Here is a 21,684-nt window from a genome sequence, read left to right on the forward strand (position 1 = left end):
GGTTGCACTCGCCAAGGTACTTGGGCACAGGCGGAGAGGCAGTTGCCCATCAATATCTTGGAGCTCAGAGCTGCTCGGCTAGCCCTCGAGGCTTGGACAGCCAAATTGCAGGGGTTCCCGGTGAGGATACAATCGGACAATGCCACAGCTGTGGCATATATAAACCACCAAGGGGGGACCAAGAGTCAGGCAGCTCAGAGAGAGGTGAGCTTGATTTTCCTGTGGGCAGAAGCTCATGTGCCCTGCATATCGGCAATATTCATTCCCGGGGTGGACAACCTGCAGGCGGACTTCTTGAGTCGTCAGACTCTGTCGCCAGGGGAATGGTCTCTGCATCCGCAAATTTTTCAGGTAATCTGCCAGATGTGGGGGATGCCGGACGTGGATGTCATGGCATCGAGATTCAACAAGAAGCTAGACAGGTTCATGTCCCGGACTCGGGACCCTATGGCCTGCGGAGCCGATGCGTTGGTTTGCCCTTGGCATCAGTTCAAACTCCTATATGCCTTTCCCCCGCTACAGTTGCTACCCCGCCTGTTACGCAGGATCAGGGTGGAGCACAAACCAGTCATCCTGGTAGCTCCAGCATGGCCCAGGAGGGCATGGTACTCACTAATCCTAAAGATGGCAGTGGGAGACCCTTGGACGCTTCCTCTACGGCCAGACCTACTCTCGCAAGGCCCAATCCTCCACCCTGCATTACGGCGTCTAAATTTGACGGCCTGGCGGCTGAATCCCTGATTCTCAGGGGTAGAGGGCTGTCTAGGCAGGTAATCTCTACTCTGATCAGGGCTAGAAAGCCGGTCTCCAGGGTGATTTATTACAGGGTCTGGAAGGCCTAACGTAGGCTGGTGTGAGTCCAAGAAATGGCTTTCCCGCAAGTATACCATTGATCGAGTGTTAATTTTTCTCCAGCTAGGTAGTGATAAAGGCCTGGCATTAAGCACAATCAAAGGACAGATTTTCAGCTTTGTCAGTGTGGTTTCAGAGGCCGTTGGCCACCCACTTCGCTGGTAAGACCTTCATACAGGGGGTCTTACGTATTAATCCTCCGGTTAAGTCACCACTTTGTCTCGTGGGATTTAAATCTTGTTCTGTCAACTCTGCAGAAACAACCTTTTGAGCCGTTGGCTGAGATTCCTTTGGTTGTACTGACAAGAAGTTGGTTATTTCTGGTTGCAATAGTTTCCTCCGCCAGAAGAGTGTCAGAATTGGCAGCCTTATCTTGTAAGGAGCCATATCTTATTCTGCATAAGGACAGGGTGGGTTCTCCGTCCTCATCCTTCCTTTCTACCAAAGGTTATATCCAGTTTTCACCTGAACCAGGATTTGGTACTACCATCCTATCTTTCCGAAGCCTACTTCCAGAAAGGAAGGGTTGCTGCATACCTTGGATATTGATCAGGGCCATGAAGGGCCTATCTTAAAGCTACAGAGAAGAATTCGGGAAAACAGATGTGTTGTTGCATTCTAACCGGATGGGCCCAAGAAAGGGCAGGCAGCTGCAAAATCCACCATCTCGAGATGGAATTAAACAGTTAATGTTCTCAGGCTTACGGCTTGAAGAGTTGCCTCCTCCTTTGTCAGTAAAGGCTCATTCTACCAGGCCATGGGCGCCTCCTGGGGCAGCACACCATCAGATCTCTATGGCTCAAGTATGCCAAAGCGGCAACCTGGTCTTCAGTCCACACGTTTACTAAATTTTACCAGGTGGACGTAAGAAGGAATACTGATACAGCCTTTTGGCAGGCAGTGCTGCAGGCTGCAATTTAAGACCCTCAGAATCGGGGGCACCCTTGAGTTAAATTAAACTTAAAATTTAAATTATTTCTCGACTAAGTTGGATTTATTATTATTATTTGAGTATACCTCTAAATTAAATCCTTTGTCTTGGGAAGATGTCTCCCTCCCCTCATTAAAAGCATTGCTTTGGGACATCCCACATAGTAATGAATATGCCGCTCTGTGTCCCGTGATGTACGATAAAGAAAAAGGGATTTTTAATACAGCTTACCTGTAAAATCCTTTTCTTGGAGTACATCACGGGACACAGAGCTCCCACCCCTCTTTTGGGGAACATTTTGGGAGGCATACTGCTTGCTACAAAACTGAGGTACTCCTCCTATGGGAGGGGGTTATATAAGGAGGGGCACTTCCTGTTTGAGATTGCCAGTGTCCATCACCTGAAGGTACTCCATATAACCCACATAGTAATGAATATGCGCTCTGTGTCCCGTGATGTACTCCAAGAAAAAGGATTTTTACAGGTAAGCTGTATTAAAAATACCTTTTTTTCTGGGCATTAAAGGAGGAAGCAGCCAATTGGTGTTCTTTATAGCAACAGTCGGTACTATAGTTTCTACTAGCCCCAGTAGACATACTTCCATTGAGGGCTTGATTGAAGTAGAGGTGACAAGATCTATCAGAGCCAGAACCTATTCCCAATATTTTCTGACACTGGAACAGTGCTAAAAAATGTTGTGAAAATATCCTGGTGAGGTACCACCCCGCCAGCATTCCAGGGAATATCTGTGTTCATCATGTGAAGTCTATGAGGTGTGAAATATGCTCTAAGTACAATTTTAAATTGCACAAGACGCACATTTTGAGACCAAAGATCTGAGAGGGAAATCCCAGACATCATCCTATTCGTCGTTATCCAGTGCATATATGTCACATTGCCAGCGAGCCCAGAGCCCCGCTAGAGGCGGCAGTGATGCAAATTTTAAATGCGAAATATAAGTGTTAAGTAGGCTTCTCTCCACACTCCGTTCGGAAGTGTTCATTCCAACCCCAACTGGACAACAATGCAGGAGGATTGTGGAAATTGTGCTGCAAAGGCATGAAAAAGTTGTAGTTAACTAAAATGATAATAGTTAGGGATATAATATGTGGAGGAAAGTTGAGACAAGGGGATTAAGGACTGGTATGATACTACTTGCGAGATTCGTTTAATACCATACGTGGTCAAATCATAGGGGTCAGATATCTTGTAAATGTGCGACAGGTTGGGATTCAGCCAAATCGGTGCGTTGGGGGAAATCGCAGCTGTATTTTTGATAGCCCTCACCAGCTAGTCTCACCCTCCAAGCCCACAGAATAGTAAGCCATTGGAAGGAGTCAGTCATAGGGGGCTCATGGTCCTCTGTACGACCAAGAATTTAAGTGCCTCAAGGACCTGACTACTGCAGCCCTCCAGACATTGTGGAGGGGTTGGACAAATCAGGACTCTGCCACCAAGCCACAGTTGCCAATTGAGTAGCCAAAAAATATTTGTAGCATTCAGGGAAAGGCCATACCACCCTGTGTACATGGTCGCGTCAAGGTGCTCAGTTTGTATCTGGGGTGGCTTGGGACCCCAAAGAAAGGATGAGAAAATTTTGGTTCAACTTTGCAAAAAAAATACTTGGGTAACCATTGTGGAGAATGTCGAAATAAGTAAATGAGTTTGGGGATCATTTTAATTAGATTGATGCTTACCAACAGGGACAATGGTAAATTCTCCCATGCCTTTAGTTGCCCTTCACCTCAAGTGAAACTGGAACTAGATTTAAGGAAAGAAGTCTGAGGCCTGGGAAGAGACCATAACTTCTAGATATTTAAAGGTATCCACCCACTGTAAAGGAGTATCCATGGGGACTGTTGTCTTAGCTGCTTGGTCCATCGAAAATAGTAGAGATATGGACCAGTTAACCTTGGGTTCTGTGAATGTGGCGAAAAAGTCCCCTGATAAGTGGAGAGGTGCGTAGGGCCTCAGCCACTGGTTAAATGGCTAAAGCAAATCAAGCCGGAGAGAGAGAGAGGAGGGCAGCCCTGTCTAGTTCCCCTAGACAGCCTAAAGGGAAGAGACAAACCACCACCCAGGTGTTCTGATGATGTGGGGCTGCTATAGATCACCTGGAGCCATTTAATGAAAATCATAGGGAACCCCATTCTACGTAGTGTTTCTTATAAAAAGGCCACTCAGCGGTGTCAAAGGCCTTCTCTATGTCTAGAGACGCCACCGTACACGAACCTGTGTTGATATGTTGAACATGTATGTTGGTGTACAATCTGCGGAGATTGACATCTGTGGTTCTGTGAGGCATGAAACTTGTTTGATCTGAATCTATCGCTGAAGGATAACATTGGATATAGTAGAAGGACAGGAAGTTTCGTAAGGATTTCAAAATCCTTATTCAACAGAGCAATGGGTCTGGAGAAAGCACAAGATTTAGGATCCTTAGGAGATTTATATATAAGGGTCAGATAAGCATGGCACATAGACGTGGGTAACTTCCCCCTCCGTTAGGCACCGAGTGTATAGTGAGGCTAAAAGTGGTGCCAATAATTCGCCATGTGTCCTATAGAAGTCAATTGGGAGACCATATGGGCTGCTGCCTTTTCAGAGGAAATGACCAGATTGCAGCAAGGACCTCCAAGGCTGTAAAAGGCTGTACCGGTGCCCCACGCTCCCGTCCGAGAGCCAACCGTACGCCAAGGGATCTAAAAAATCCTTCGGAGCATCAGGCCGAAAATCGGAAGGTAGAGCATAGGCATATAATGTCTCCTAAAACCTCTGGGAAGTATCTAGGATGTCTGAGGGGTAAGTCACTGTCTTGTGTGAGTTCAGATTGGAGCGTGAGTGGTCGGTCGTGTTGGGACCATCATGGCCAGTAAGTGGCCATTCCTATCTCCCCTGCTTTTTGTACACGTCAAGTCTTGTGACCTCCGTCAGGTGGAGTTGCAATTCTCTTTGAGCAGCCAACAAAAAGATCGAATCTGACCATGGTAGGGTCCAAATTGTAGCTTGTAGTGCAGTCAGTCACCAACTTTTGCAGAGACAGAGTAGTGGCCAACTGTTCCTTTTTGATAGCCACAATGGAAAAAATATATTGCCCTCTCGTGTAAGCCTTAGGCCGAGTACTCACGAGCATACATGTCCGATGAAACCGGTCCGCGGACCGTTTTCATCGGACATGTCTGCCCGGGGACTGCCCGGGGACTTCTGTTGGATGGCTGTACACACCATTGAACAGAGGTCCGCGCGTAAACAATACGTGGGGCGTGTCCGTGGTGTCGCCGCGTCGATGACGCGGTGTCGCCGCGACAATGACGCGGCGACGTGGGCGGCCTGCCTTTAAAATGCTTCCACGCATGCGTTGAAGTCATTCGACGCATGCGAGGGATGGCGGGCGGCAGGGACATGTAAGGTAGGTCTGTACAGACGACCGTACATGTCCGGGCGGACAGGTTTCTAGCGGACTGTTTTAAAGCAAGTCCAGGAAACAGTTGTCCGCTGGAAACCTGTCCGATCCGCCCGAAAATGGTCCGCTCGGGCCTACACACGGCCAAACATGTCTGCTGAAACTGGTCCTCGGACCAGTTTCAGCAGACATGTTTGGTCGTGAGTACGGGGCCTTAAAGGCATCCCAGGTGCTTTCAGGAGAGGAGAACCCTGTATTATGATCCCAATATTCAACCAATAAAAGTGGAACTTTGTTAGCAAGGTCTGAAAGGGAGACCCAGTGTGAACCTAAACACCACAGTGCCGCATTGCGAGAGGCAGGAGTACAAAGCACTATGGCTAGGGGGCAATGGTCAGATAGGCAACTAGGTCGGTAAGACGCCTTCATTACATCTGCTAGAAGCGAGGAATTGGAAAAAGCTAAATCGATGCAAGAGACGGTCTTATGGGATGCTGAAAAACAGGAGTAGGACCTTGTGTCAGGGTGCTTCCACCTCCAAATCTCAGTGAAATCTGCCGCCTGAGCCCAGGCAGAGCGATCCATAGAATAAAGTTTAGCATTAAAGTCTCCCAGAAACAGTATTTTTGCAGGGCAGAAGGGGGTGATCCTCTCCAGAACAGCAGATAAAATTTCAAGTGAAAAAAGAGGAGGAACATATATGTTAACCACATGTTATATATCTTTGAAACCATAATGTGAAAACTAATAACACAAATTTACCTTGAGGATCAATACGTATCTCTTCAATCATGCATGGAAAGTTTTTGTGCACTAGAACTATAACTCCTCTGGCAAATGCGGAGTAAGTGGCATGAAATGCCTTTTGTATCCACAGCTTTTTTAAGGTTAGGATTTTGCTGCCCATGAGTTGAGTCTCCTGCAAGAGGATAAGTTGAGGGTGGGATTTCGGGTATTGAAACAAAAGGGCTCTTTTAAATTTGGGGTTGAGGCCCCTGACATCCCACAAAAGGAGTGAACATCACGAGTAGCCATAATACCATAGCAGTGGTAAATCGGGACACAGGAAAAGGAAAATGATCGGGGTATTTCTGATGGGTTACTGTGCTTTGCATATTATCATTGCTGTTTGTACCATCTTTTAAAATGAGCCCTTTAAATGCAGTGGTCATTGCAGATCACATTGGAACTCATCTGTAAAACCTGGAGCAGACTGTTTGCTATTGTTACCACGTGTTCACCTTCATTTTCATCCTTTATTAGGAAAAAAAAATGCCTGAATTCTGATAGCTGTCTGGAACCTGAGTGCTGTCTGCACCAGCTCCACATTCATGCTCTTGCCTGTAAATTAATTTCTCTAGTGTCACCAAGTGTTTGCACTGGGTGTAAATATACTGGGGTAGATTCGGGTACAGCTGCGCGCTCCTTACGGAGGCGCAGTGTACCCTTTTTACCCTGCGCCTACGCAAATTATTTGCGCTACGCTTCATTCATGAAGCAGTAGCCACGTAATTTGCGTGGGCGCTCTTCAAAAATGCCCTGCGTAAGGGCGCCTAATGTAAATGATCCCGTAGGGGGTGGGAATCATTTAAATTAGGCGCGTTCCCGCACCGAGCGTAGAGCGCATGCTCCGTCGGGAAACTTTCCCGACGTGCATTGCGGTAAATGACGTCGCAAGGACGTCATTTGCTTCAAAGTGAACGTGAATGGCGTCCAGCACCATTCACGATTCACTTACGCAAACTACGTAAATTTCGAACCTCGCGACGCGGGAACGACGGGTATCCTTAGCATTGGCTGCCCCTGCTTTTAGCATGTGCAGCCTTACGCGAAACCCGACGTACGCAAACGATGTAAACTGCGTACGCAGGGCTCGCGTAACGTTGTGAATCGGCGTTAGTATGCAATTTGCATACTATACGCTGACCACAACGGGAATGTCGCCTAGCGGCCAACGTAAGAGTGCAGCCTAAGATATGAGGGCATAAGAGCCTTATGCCACGCATATCTTAGGCTGTAGTCGGCGTAACGAGCTCTCTGAATCAGGAGAACTGGTTACGCAGGCGCAATTGCTTTTTGAATCTGGGCCACTGTGAATATCTTTGTGTGGTAGAAGTTGTTCAATCTGCTTTCCATGCTGTAGCTTATTTATAAATATTTTAAGAGAAGTGGAATGTCACAAAGTATTGGGGGACATTTATTAAGCAAATTAGCTACACAATTAAATCAGGGCAGCCTCTTGTTTATCAAGTTTATGTGACCGTTTTAGGGGCTTGTTCACATAAGTCACTGCGTTATAACGCAGCTGGTGTGCAGTGGGTTGTTTTTTTTTGTCACAAAGTTTTTTGCGTCTGTATCCACCACAGTGGGTTGCGGTGTGGTGTACTTTGTTAAAACATGCTTTACTAAGTATAAATGTCCTCCTTTTTTCAGTGCAAACCACTGCATAGTGATAATATGATCTGAACTAAAAGGCCATAAGGCAAAATTTGTCTTCTATGTGTTGGGACTGCATTGGGCATGGCTACCCAACAGCACCTTATGCAGATGGTGTAAATGGGCCCTTGATGTGTATTTGGGACCCTAACATTGTAACCCTCGGCAACCAACTACATCCGATTTGCAAAGATCTTAAAAAGGAGCTCCAGGCTCCCCCACCCCCAAGAAAAGTTAAGTCAGCAGCTACAATTACTGTATTAGAGCACTTACTTGTCTTGGCATCCAGTGGTGTCCTCGCTCAAGCCGATTCTTCACTCGGCTATCGGGTGCTGGCGCTGCCATCCTTACTAAGGGAAACCAGCAGGGAAGCCTTGCAGTTTCCTACTGCGTATGTATGAAGGGTGATGCACTTTGTGAATGGGCAGCAATCCCCTGGGACCTTTAAAGTGTCCCAAAAGGCTGCGGGGGAAGGATGGGTGGGGGACGAAGTTCCGCCTAAGTTTGCCACATTGAACTAAGCCAGACGTGGGAGCGGGTACCTGTCAAAACCAGTACCCATTCCCCCGTGGCAGCGGAGGGGAGGAGGAGGCAGACAATCGATTTACCACTAAAGACGAGACTGCTGGTTACTGTAAAGAGACACACAATTAAGAATTGGTCAGGTTTCATTTGGTTACATCTCTTCATGCTTTCTAATGCAGCACCTATTGTCGCATAGAATGACCATTGCAAAACCCAGTGGAGCATTAGCAAAACCACTTCCAGCTTCTGTCATAATGTTTTTGTGCTTTGCATAATGACATAGCCTCAATAATCATTCCAAAATTATTATATTTCGAAAACATCTCAATGGTTCTCGTGTCGTCAATAAAATTTCTAAAGCTGGCCACCTAGTTGAGGTGGCCTTGTCCTTGTCCTCGTCCTGCTGCTTGACATGGAAGATTGCCAGACTGCCTTTGAGAGTCATGCCGCGTACACACCATCACTTTATGTGATGAAAAAAAACGACACTTTCTGTGAAGTAAAAAATGACGTTTTTGAAACTTCAATTTTCAAAGACGAAGTTGCCTACACACCATCGTTTTTCTCACAATGTTCTTGCAAAGCGAGGTTACGTTCTACCACGTTTTACCATTGAAGCTTGCTTCATAAGTAGCTTCTGGGCATGCGTGGATGAAAAAACGTCTTAGAAAACGTTTTTTGCTACAACGTTTTTTGCTACACACGGTCAATTTCTGTGAAGTAAAAAGTGCACTTTTGAAAAACGACACATAAAATTGAAGCATGCTTCAATTTTTTTTGGTCGTTTTTTACAAGACATAAAACGACGTTTTCCCCCACACACAGTCAATTAAAGTGACGTTTTTAAAAACGTCATTTTTTTTCATCACATAAAGTGATGGTGTGTACGCGGCATTATGCTTGCAACTGTCGGCACCTTGAAATGTGCATGACCAGCTTTCGTCATAACCTTAATGCTAAGCCTGATCATAAACTAAGGTATAGAAAAACATATGATTTTTTATTTATTTTTGTATAATAATTTCTATATACTTTATTTCTTTAGGGATCTTCTGGGAAGCAATAGAACTGAGCCAACAAAAAAAGGGTAAGTATCCTTCATGGCTTTCAGTAAGGTTTTCATTCACATGGTGTACTTCTTTGTGTTAGAATAATACTTATCTTTGTGCTGTTGTCTTTGATAAAAGACTTACACAGAGCTATAAAGCGCCCTATGAATTCACTTACAAATCGAAAGAGGTCTTAACTGTTCATTGAGAAATTGAAAAACGAATACACTTGCCCTCCTCTGCCTTTTTCTTGTCGCTTATCAATCATGTGTTTTCACAGGGAGGCAGAGCCAGTCTGACCTTGGGAAAACCTACTGAAAAGCAATGGGATTCTGATGTCAGCCATAACAAAGCTGGCAGCCATAAAAGTTGTAGTCTCACAGTTTCCATTGGGGCGCCCCTGCTGATCAGTGTGGAGGTTACCCACTTTCTCACTGAAAATCTGAAATGAAGAAAATTAAATATAGTGATATGCTTTACATCATATGTTTCCCATGGAACATCATCACTTCATGTATGATGGTTTTACCCCCTTCCTGACAAGGCCATTTTTTGTGATACGGCACTGCATTGCTTTAACTGACAATTGTGCGTTCGTGCGATGCTGTACACAAATAAAAGTGATAGAGCTTTCTTTTGGTGGTATTTGATCACCCCTGCGGTTTTTTTATTTTTTGCACTATAAACCAAAAAACAAACAAAAATTTTGAAAAAAAACAATCCAATATTGTTTATTTTTGATATAATGCATATCCAAATAAAAATGGAAAAAAAAAATTCTTCATCAATATAGGCCATTATGTATTCTTCTAAATATGTTTGGTAAAAAAATCTCAATAACCGTATATTGATTAGTTGGCGCAAAAGTTATAGCATCTACAAAAAAGGGGATTGATTTAGGGACTACATTTTTTTTTTTTATTGTTTTTACTAGTAATGGCGGCGATCAGCGATTTTTAGTGGGACTGCAACATTGTGGCGGACAAATCTGCCTCTATGTGACACTTTTTGGGGACCAGTGACACCAATACAGTGATCAGTGCTAAAAAAAAAAAATGCACTGTCACAATATAAATGACACTGGCAGGAAAGCGGTTAACAGCAGGGGTGATCAAAGGGTTACCGTAAGTATGCTCATAGGGAGTGGTTTCTAACACTGTGAGGGGTGGACTGACTGGTAGAAGAGAGACACCTGTGTTCTCTTCCTCTGTGACAGAAAAGTGGTCTGCCTTGTTTACATAGGCAGATACCTTTCTGCTTCTCCTACGAACGATTGGTGGGCCATCGTGGCCACTGGACCCACTGATTTGGCTCCCGCTGTGTCCAATCACAACAGGAATCATGTACAGGTATGTGATTTTGCGCTTAAGGGCTGTCCTGCCACAGTAAATGTATGTGGGGAAGTCCTTAAGTGGTTAATAATACAATGCCTCGCAAAAGTGTTCTGATACTTGCCCAGACTGAAAATCGTGTGGGAGACATTAGGGTTCATTTACTAAAACTGGAGTGCAAATTCTGGTGCAGCTTTGCATAGAAACCAATCAGCTTCCAGGTTTTCTTTGTCAAAGCTTATTTGAACAAGCTGAAATTAGAAGCTGATTGGCTGCCATGCACAACCGCACAAGATTTTGCACTCTCCAGTTTTAGTAAATCAACCCCATTGTTTGTTGTGACACATTTTTTCACCTTTTCCAGCATGGACTTCCTATCCAGCTCTCTGTATTCAGTCACATGGCTTCTCAGAGCAACAAAGGAAATCAGGGCTGGAAAACGTCCCTCTGTTAGATGATGTGGTTGCAGGTCTGAACAGGGTACAGGTATATAAGTGACTGTCATTTACTCAGAGCCCCCTCTGATTGATGTCTTGTGAATTATCTACTCTCTGGGCCACCAGAACAAAATTTCCTTTTAGTACTGGCTCAGTGGACTATTTCCCTCAGCCCAGTGATCCCATAGGGCAGAAAAATAATGTTTAATTATGCAGAAATCCATACCCTCATCATATTGGTTCCCATACTCATGGATAATTATGTTAAGAGCCCCCCTGTATTGGCAGCTTTTCTCCATGCTTCAAAATGGCAAAACACAAGCAAATTTCCTCTGGTTCCTGATGAACTGGCCAAATTTGTGCCATTGTCGACCCTGTCAACACCCTCCCACCGAACTGGGCAGAAAATTGTTGGGTGAACAGCAGCTGCATCCAATCAGATGCAGCCATTCCAAAGGCCCATACATACGATCAGATTTTTCAACGGGAATTGTGCGATGGCAGGCTGTTGTCAGAAAATCCGACCATTTGTATGCTCCATCGGACAATTGTCAGATTTTCCAGCAACAAATATTGGATTGCATGCTTTTAAACATTTCTGACAACAAATGTGTGTTGTCGGTTTATCCAATCGTGTGTACAGAAGTACATCGGAAAAAATCCAATGTAAAAACATGCATGCTCAAAAGCAATGCTAACCATAACGCAACATTAGCAGAAGTTTCCCCAAATGTGGCTCTAAAGAGCTGAAAAACCATGTAGTTTTGGGTTTGTTAACCGACTATTCTTTGCCGTTTGTATGCAAGACAAGTTCATGGCCAACACCCTTCGGACAAAAGTCCTACGCTTTGTCTGCGGACAATCAGATTGTGTATACCAGGCTTTATTCAGATGCAGGCATATAAGCAGCTGCCATTGACTGAGGGCCCCACTCTGATGTCTGTATGATGAATTATTCCCACTCAGGGCCACCAGGTCCATTTATCCTTTTGGTACTAGCTCAGCAGGCAGGTGCCCCCGTTTTTTAAAATGTATTCATAAATCTATACCTAGATGTGTTTTTACTAGCCCGAGGCAAGCACTAGCACATTATGAGGCGACGCACATACTAGTAAAGTAATCCATATGCTTTTTAAAAGTACAGCTATTCTTTAAACTTCATGATGGCTCATATCCATCATTGGTTAGAGAGGCAGTTTAACGTTTTTATGGGATTTTTCCAGGGTACAGTCCATGCAGTCATTGAGCCCTTTCCCTTTGATCTGAGCTCTTTTGGGAGCAGGGTGAACAAAGCCTGCTTGAAGCTGCTAGTTTCCCATCACATCTGTAAGCCATATATTGTCTATGTGCAGACTAACATTGTTTACTGCCTAATTCATGTGTTGTTCAGTTCTAGTGATAAGATGCTGGAGTGTCTTCTTACAAACTGTATTCGGGTTCCAATGTTGGTACTGGATCCATCCCTTCCTCCCAATACTACTCTAAAGGATCTGCAGTCTTCTCAACCTTTCTTCCATGCAGTGATCTCACTATTTCATGTTGCCAAACCCAAGAATCCATCAACTAATGTCACAGTCCTTGTCTTTGACACACAGCAGGATGGTAAGTATACTTTTTTCTTTTATAGTCTGCATTAAACCTGGCCTTTATATTCTACCTGAGCATTTGTGTAACATCTTGGTGTCTTTTATCCTCAGTTTTTATTTCAGTTGTTACTTATGGACAGTTATAAAGATTATTTGGAATTTACGGTCCTGTGTTTACATTAGCAATGTTTAGTTTCAAGTATACTGGTCATTTGGGGAAAAGATAACATGCCAACATAGAGGGCATCCGCAAAGATTTTTGAAACTTGGAGAGAAGGATGAGTTGCCCTGAATTGATATCTACCAACCTCATTCATAAGGCCCCATTCACACCTGAGCGTTTTGTCGCCTGAAGCGCGACGCTCCAAAACGCTAGAGGGGAAAAATACATTATTCTCTATGGAGATGGTTCTCATCTCCACTCCAAAACGCCTGACGCCGAACGCCTGAAGCTCAAACAAGTTTCGGATCCTTTTTTCTTGCGCGAATTGGGCGGTTTGGGCGTATTTGAGTGTTTGCATTTCCCATAGAAAGTAATGGAAACGCTCGATTCAAGCGTCTAGCGCGGCAACGAGCGTTTCTACGGGCGTTTTGTCGCTTTAATCAATAAAACATTTCACCCAGGCAGAAGATAAAAAAAATCTACAAACATAGCAACAAGTGATGAAAAGATGATAATTTTTCCTATTGGCTAAAATAAAAAACGTTGAAGTACAAAAACGTCGGACGACGCTGTATGCAAACGCGCAAATACGCATGAATACACGCGAAAAAACGCCGGAAAAAAACTACCAAAAAACGCTACGCTCAGGTGTGAATGCAGCCTAATAGTGATGTTTAAGAAATACTGTCTTACAGTAGTTTATATGTTTTATTTAATTTATTACAGGTACTTCTATAACAGTGTCAATTTGTGCAGCGCTTTAGATGTATATTGTACATTCAGATCAGTCCCTGCCCTCAAGGAGCTTACAATTTAAGGTCTCTAATTCACATACATACACATACTAGGGCTAATTTAGACAGCAGCCAATTATCCTACCAGCTTGTCTTTGGAGTGTGGGAGGAGACCCACACAGGCACATGGAGGACATGAAAACTCCAAGCAGGTAGTGCCGTAGTTGGGATGGGAGAGTGAAGATCTGACAGGGCGGTCCCTGCATAGTGTGCAGGGACCACCCTGTCATCTGCCGGCTCAGCGGGGATCAACGGAGCGATCCCCGCTGAGCAAGCGGATAAGAAAGGTACAGATCCTTATGGGATCCGTACGTGTGAAAAGGCCCTAAAACTCACGTTGGTCTTCTAAAATCTATTGTGTGTATCTTCTGTTTACATCAAGTGATCAGCTGACAGCTGATCCACCTGGTAAGGGGTCGGGTGCTCTGATGTTATAGAGAGGAAATTCTCATAGCATATGCATAGAAACACACTGAAAGCTGAGCATGTACAGCGTTGCCACCACAGCTGCAGAACCCCTAGCTGAATTGGGGACATGAACAGAATGTGGAGATGGAGAGCAGCAGGATCAACCATGTTTTTTGCAGCATACAGCAAACAAATCTCTTAGTGACTGAGAATAAACAGCATGTAATACAGAATTTATTGATAGTTGTTTATGATGTGGGTTTAGTGACACTTTTTAATTATTTTTTTTGCAATATTCTTTTCTCTTTCTATAGCCGAAACTGCACAGCTGAATGCTTTGTTTGAAACAAGCAAGGAGACCATCTGGAGAGCTTATATGGTAGGTTCATTTTCAATAATTAAAATGTTTATCATAACCACTTCAGCTTGGACCACAGTTCTTTTTTTATATTTCAGCAGTAACCTTGTCATATGTTAACAAAGTGATGCATATTTTTTATTTTTAGGGTATAGGTTTTGTACAATCTATAGTCAAAAAATAAGTGCACTTTCTTCCACATTGGTCAATGTTAGTATAAAAAGTGTAAGTCTTCTTCTATCGTTAAGTTCACCTTTTACAGAAAAATTTGTAAGGGGAACTTACAAATAGATTAGGGCTGTTACTGATCAAAAATTTTCTGTTCGATTAATCGTTTTTTTTTTTATCGATTAATCGACTATTTTCGATTAATTATAACGCACATACAGATCCAACTACTTTTAGCTGATCTCCTTGCAGGATGATTCCCAGTGCAGCTACCAACAACTGGAAAAATGGATAGCAGGATACATAAAACACACAAAGGCAGCGCTCGATGGGAATAGCATTAAAACTTTTATAGTCTTCAAGTAGGTAACCAAATAAATATTGCACTGGAGATAAAATCGATGTAGCTACATAAACTGTAATAATGGTGCGAGTAATACCAAACGGTACCAAAAGCAGTCATAAAAACATGTAGCTAAGTATGATACTGGTATAAAAATGTGTACAACGATACCACTGCTGAATCCAGATGAGGAGAGGTTAACATCATTCCATCGGCATGTAGATGTCCCATGAAGGGAACTATCACAACTCCCAGTGGATGGTTGTAGAATCCCAGGTTGATAGAGGGAAGTGATAGAGGGAAGTGTAACAGCCCTTGCGTGTGGCAGATAGGAAGGTCCCGCCGTGATGTTACTGGATCTCCGACGGAACTCCCTGAAGGCCCGGAAGCCAGCGGAGAGGCGAGTACCAATCAAAAGAATTTTAATCGATAAAAAATATTTTGATCAATCAAAAAAATTAAAGATTAATCGATTAATTAAAAGTTAATTTGCACAGCCCTAGTATAGATATAAAAAAAACATTATTAAGTGATCACATTTCCTTTGTTCTCAGCTGCATACCTGCTGGAGGAGGAAAAACAGCAGCACACGTATCTTCCCAGTGAAAGGCTGTGCAGGGTGGGGGGTTGTGAGGGCAAAATTGATAATTTGGAGGAGAGCAGGCTATAGTTCACAGCATAGCTCGAGAACTGACCACATTATGTTCTCCTGCTTAGTGTGGTCAGTTTTTATTAGGAAAACAATGGATCAAGGAACAGAGAACATTTTCACACAAGTACATGGTACAGCAGGCACATATCAGGAATATGAAATGTTAAGTTTACATTTTCTTTCATGGTTATAAAAATAGAAATGGGAAAATAAATCAGCAGGAAAATAAAAGGGAAGAATGTCAACCTGTCAGGTTGACATCATATTAAAATGGTTCTAAAGCCCTAAAGAATAAGTTCACCTTTTTTATAAATAAATAGACATCTTTTTTGTAGATCAAAATTCGATTTTTTTTTTTGGACTGGAGACTGTAAAGCTTTGTGATTGGCCGATTGCAGATGCAATGCCAGGACCCTTCAAACTTTCAGTACACTATCTGCTTGTGCCTCGGATAAGGGCAGACAGAATCCATGATCTACAAGCCATCGGCTGTGATGGTTGACAGTACTTGTATTTCATCCATTCACAGAACCCCCAGGGCAAGGGGACTGGGCAAAGCCCTGATGTCTGTGTCAATGGACGCAGAGTACCCCCCTTAGCAAACGGGAAGAGAAAGTAGCCAGGAGCTCCGGCAGGCACCCCAGAAGAGGAGGATTGAGGTTGCTCTGTGCAGATTTAAATTTACTGGAATCGGGTTGGCTGTGAATTGATTATAGATTGATTTATTTTCCACATTAGAGATCCTCTGCACTGCCCTACTAAAACTGATGCCTTTTAGTATAGCTGATGACATATATAATGGGTTTATTCATTAGAACAGTGAAAAGAAAAGTACAGAAATATTATAACCTCTAATTATTTTGCCATTGCTTTCTGCACTGCTGTATTTAGCAATAGCCTACCAGGTGCCCAATATACATTTTATTGGGGTAAAATTTGTGACCTAGACTTTCATGGCAGCAGGAGCTTGATAACACACAACAATTTAGAATTGTGTGCAAGTTGCCATACTGAAGCTCCCATCAAATAAGTTTGGATAGTGTAAATCCACATGACCTGTTTCCCCAGATGTAGTGAGGGGTTAAGGATAATCTCCCATCATGCTATGCATTAGAAACAAACGAATGAACTAGCATCTATACCAACAGGGGGCACTACACCAGCTTATACAATACACTATGGCAATGATGGCGAACCTTGGCACCCCAGAAGTTTTGGAACTATGTTTCCCATGATGCTCAGCTACACTGCAGAGTGCATGAGCATCATGGGAAATGTAGTTCGAAAACATCTGGAGTGTCGAGGTTCGCCATCACTGCTCTATGGTTACTGCACTACAAGTGTCATCAGATGTATTGTCTTCTTCATACAGACTACAGATAAAGAAGCCCCCGGGTTAGTGTTTCTGCACCACTTCGTTTTTCTAAGTGGATTCCCAGCAACGTTTAAGGACACGAATCAGCTGAAGTTAAAACTACCTGGGAGTTTATCATCCAAGATTAAACAGGTAAGGCATTCATTTTATGAAAATATACAAACAAGCAAATCTGCTTCCTGTTTTTTGCATTTTTCTTGAATTATGTTATCAGAAGCAGCAGACTTTTTATAGTGGTGCCGCCACTACAGCCTATAGGAGCTGTTACCTAGCTTGGATCCAAGACTAGTGCTTGATAAACAAGAGCATTGGCTGTAGAGCAATAAGGTAAAAGAAAGGGCACAATAAGGTAAAAGCAGGAGCTTGATAACACAGAAATGGTAACGTGCTTGTAACTGCACATTTTTTTTATTAAAATAACAAACATGTTATACTTATGTTTCCCCTGCTGGAGCAAGTTGGCTCATGCTTTCATCCCAGTTCACACTGATGTGGTGCGGGGAAACACATGCGGTTCGGACAGGAATCGCACTGCATTCCTGTTCAAATCACATGCGATTTTTTTTTTTTTTTTTTTTTTTTTTTTTTTTGTGCTATTTGAGCCCATTCATTTTGTTTGACTCAAATCTCACCAAACCCACACAAAAAAGGTGTATGCACCTTTCTTTGGACGCACTGCAATCGGATCGTATGGTTGTCCACACCCATACAATACGATTCAGTCAATCACACTGCATTTTGTGAACCGTTTTTGGGGTGTCGTTAATGTAAGTTAGAGTTGGAGTTTCCAATGAGTGGAATGTGATTGTGATGTGGAATTGCAGGAATCGCTGCAAATTCCGCACTGCATCAGTGTGAATTGGCACTTATAGGGTTTTTGTTGCCCTCCTATTGATCAATTGTGGGTATAGGATTCTGTATATTTATTTCATCTATTTATTTTCTCTTGATGGATTTGTGTCTTTTTTTTTTTTTTTTTACAACCTGACTAACTTTGGTAATTGCCTTCTGTTATAAGTCAGCGCTCTATCTCACAGTACTTTAGATGAACTTCTGATTTTGTTTTTTATTTTTATTTTAATCCTAAAAGGTTCTTATTAGTATTAAAATGTGCTTAAAGTAACAACATCAATGCTGACAAAGACACACACTTATGTTGTACATATTCAGTCATAGATAACAAGGTCTCTGCAATAAAGCATGCACAGAAGGAGTGTATTACATAGACAATTGTCAAGTTATCAAACTCCTGAAGACCAATGAAGCCCTGGTTCACACTGCTGCATTTTGACATGCGATTTGACATGTCAATAAATACCGTATATACTCGAGTATAAGCCAAGGCACCTAATTTTACCACAAAAAAATGGGAAAACGTATTGACTTGAGTATAAGCCTCACTGTGCCCATGCCTCACTGTGTCCATGACTAGACTGACGTTGAACATGGCAGTCTATGGAAGGGGTGCCGGCTTTGAAAAATCGTTGCTCCCAGCCGTAGGTCCCCCAGACAACAAACTCTCTACACTTGTAGAGGAGAAATTGGGCTACATGTGTGCCAAGTGCCGGGTCCAGGGGACCTATTCCCATCCAGTACCGGGTCTGCAAAGTCCGGGAGATCAGGCGCAAAAAGTTGATTCGAGTATAAGCCGAGGGGGGCATTTTCAGAGCAAAAAAAATGTGCTGAAAAACTTGGCTTATACTCGAGTATATACGGTAAGTATAATTGGTAGAGAAACTATGAACCTAAATTGTGTGCTATCTCAAATCTAGTGATATTGTTTGAGCAATATCCTTAGACATAACAGATCACAAACGAGTATATGATTCTGCAACCTGAGTACATCAGACCTAAACAAGTAGGAGCCACTGGTAAAGAATCAAGTAAAAAAAACACTGCGTGTAATGGACAGCAATTCTGCCGGCCCAAATCTTCTGAAATGTTTTTGAGAAACCTTTGTGGTCCTAGATTGTTTTCTAATACAGGAGTGTTCCATGAATCTCCGATTTCTATTGTTGTAAGGTAGGCACACAAGCTTGGATCCACACCTTAGCTATGAGCTTCTTGGCAGTGAACAATACAATACCTCCATGCAAAATGGCACATGGATAAATGTTAAAGACCCAGCAGTCATGGCCAAGGGTCTTATTGCACCAGGGAAGCCATGCTGTCCTGCAAAAATATACTGTATATAAGTTGTTTCTATGGGCAGGACTGGAGCAGGTGGAAAAAGGAGCCAGGGCCTCTTGGTCCACTAAGCTTAATAAGATGGTTTAACCAATTCCAGCCCAGGCCAATTCTTTTCCTAAAAAAACATAATTTTCCCCTAGGAAACTAATTATAACCACAAACAATATGTATTTTTAAGCAGCGAATAAAATGGTAGGTGTTTGCATATTTTTATGTCACATGATATTTGCGCAGTGTTTTTTCAAACACATTTTTTGGGGGGAATAGTATACTTTAATGAATGTTCATGCACAAAAAACTTAATATAATACCAAATTGTTTGGTAAAATATAAAGATGATGTTACTCTGAGCAAATAGATGCCAAACATGTCACGCTTTAAAATTGTGTCTGCCCGCTGTATAGTGTCAAACTATGGTGCCTAAAAATCTCCATAGGTGATACTTTAACCACTTGTGGACTGCCGCAAGATGATATACGTCGACAAAATGGCACGGCTGGGCACAAGGGCGTACAGGTACGTCCCCTTTAAGAACCCAGCCGTCCGAAGCTCCGTGACCATGCCCGCGGGACCAGAGCTGAAGAACAGCTTGTCAGTGATCGTCTGTTCCCTGTCATATGGAACGACGATCAGTGACGTCACACGCCCAGCCACGCCCCCCTACAGTAAGAATCATACACTAGGGCACATTTAACTACAGCGTCCCCTACTGGTTAACCCCTTCACTGCCATTGTCATTTTCACAGTAATCAGTGCATTTCTTTCTCGTACATCACGGGACACAGAGCGGCATATTCATTACTATGTGGGTTATATGGAGTACCTTCAGGTGATGGACACTGGCAATCTCAAACAGGAAGTGCCCCTCCCTATATAACCCCCTCCCATAGGAGGAGTACCTCAGTTTTTTCGCCAGTGTCTTAGGTGTTGGTCATGGTTTAGCTTTGCCTCCACATCCTTGGGATCAAGGCAGGCTAACCGGATCTGTCCAACGGCCTCAGTGCTAAAGTGGACAGTATCCGGACCCCAAAGCCATGGGGTTTGCCCATAACGCTTCTCTTTTTAGAGAGCTGGACCCTGGGCCCAGGACTTAGAACCTTGGGCATCTAAAGCTCCTGTTTGCCAGGGTGCTATATGGGCCCAGGACAGTGGCTCCTTCATAGGAACCCAGGGCCTGAAGGTCTAGACGCCACCCACGGAGATGGGGGAAGATTGGACCTCTTGCTGTGCAAAAGTCCTGCGGCATGGAGCAGGTAAGTATTGGGGAGCCTGCGGGAATCTGGTTCTTAGCAGATTCCCTGGAGGGAGGTGCACAGGGGGTCATGCCTGGGTATGCTCTGCATTGGCAAGGAATCACTATGTCTATGGTCAGAGACAGGATGATTCAAATCTTTTTCCCCCAGTGATAGGTGTCCTCCCTGGTAAGTGTTGTTTAGCTGGGTCTGCTGCGCTAGGTGTGGGATCTCTGTGAAATACAGGAGCCGTGTTTCCCATGCTAAGAGGAGGTCTGTGGCCTACCTGAGGGCTTACCTGCCTGGGTGCTGCGCCGCTCCGTCCTCCATGTGCGATGGCCCCCGCCGACGGGCGCGCGCGTGCCCGAGATATGAACGTTTTTCGCGCCATTGGCTGGGGTGGGGGCGCATCCCTGTGGGCGGCGATTTACATATAGGAAGGGGAGGCCCTTCCAGTAGCTGCCAAAAGCTCAGTGTCTTCCTGAGTTACAGAGGAGGAGGACGCAGAGCGGAGCTCGCTGAGGCACCCAGTGGCGGAATAGACTGTCAAACCTACAGATAGGTTTCCTTTTCCTTTTTTTCAGCAGATGGCTATTGGCAATACTTATTAGGAGACGGAGTATTTTTCTTTTCCTCTTCAAAAAAAAAAAAAAAAAAAGATATAAAAAAAAAAAAAAGAAGAAAAAGGGAAAGTACTTCTGATCTCCCTTCTCAGTTTGGGCGTTAGTCTCTATCGTTCCCAAACCGGCAGATCCCCTTAGCTACGTCTGTGGCTGGGTAATAGCAGGTGTGCCTCGGTATTGTACCATGGCTTCTGGGTCAGAGGGTACAAAGGGTGGGGATTCCCCCGCAAAATCCGAGGGCTCAGACACGGCTATGCCGCTGCTCTCCCCACAGGACATATCAGGGCACGCCCTGATGGGACCTGGGGGATCTGGTGCTGGGGCTGGTCCAGTTCAGTCCAACCCCGGCTTTGTCACTGAGAGGGTGCTTGCTGTTTCTTTAGGAGAACTAGAGAAAAGAATGGCAAAAAGAATAGCTAAGGCTATATCGGGTAGAAAGCGGACTAGGTCTCCGTCACCCGAGCAGGAACCCTCAGACTCAGAGATCCTTTCCCTAGGGGAATTGGATAATCCTGACGTTTTGGACCAGGGTGGTTCAGAGATCGAGGATCCGGATACTGAGGAGTCTAGTTCAACCTCCCAAGGGGAAAGTTTGTGGGTTCAAGCTTTAACGGACATGGTCCATGAGGCATTTAAGTTACCCATACCAGAACCTCAAGTATCGGCGGTTTCAGCTTTAGGCTCATTAAGAGCGCCTCAAAGCAACGCAGTTTTTCCGGTCCATCCTCTACTCGAGGATGTCATATTTCAGGATTGGATCAAGCCAGATAGTCTTTTTACCACCTAAAAAATTCTCTGTTTTATATCCTATGGAGGAGAAATTCTCCA

General features: G+C 43.9%; 1 protein-coding gene across 1 annotated transcript in view; it reads left to right on the top strand.

The window, feature by feature from the left end:
• The window catches only part of GNPTAB (N-acetylglucosamine-1-phosphate transferase subunits alpha and beta), a 134,704-nt gene that overhangs the window by 19,256 nt on the left and 93,764 nt on the right, over window positions 1-21,684 (top strand). The window contains exons 4-7 of the mRNA XM_040344292.1: window positions 9,193-9,234; window positions 12,355-12,566; window positions 14,230-14,294; window positions 16,809-16,943. Of these exons, the coding sequence (XP_040200226.1) occupies window positions 9,193-9,234; window positions 12,355-12,566; window positions 14,230-14,294; window positions 16,809-16,943 (454 nt within the window). The remainder of the gene's footprint in view (window positions 1-9,192; window positions 9,235-12,354; window positions 12,567-14,229; window positions 14,295-16,808; window positions 16,944-21,684) is intronic.

Source organism: Rana temporaria, chromosome 3 (assembly GCF_905171775.1).
Source record: "Rana temporaria chromosome 3, aRanTem1.1, whole genome shotgun sequence".
Taxonomy (NCBI): Eukaryota; Metazoa; Chordata; class Amphibia; order Anura; family Ranidae; genus Rana; species Rana temporaria.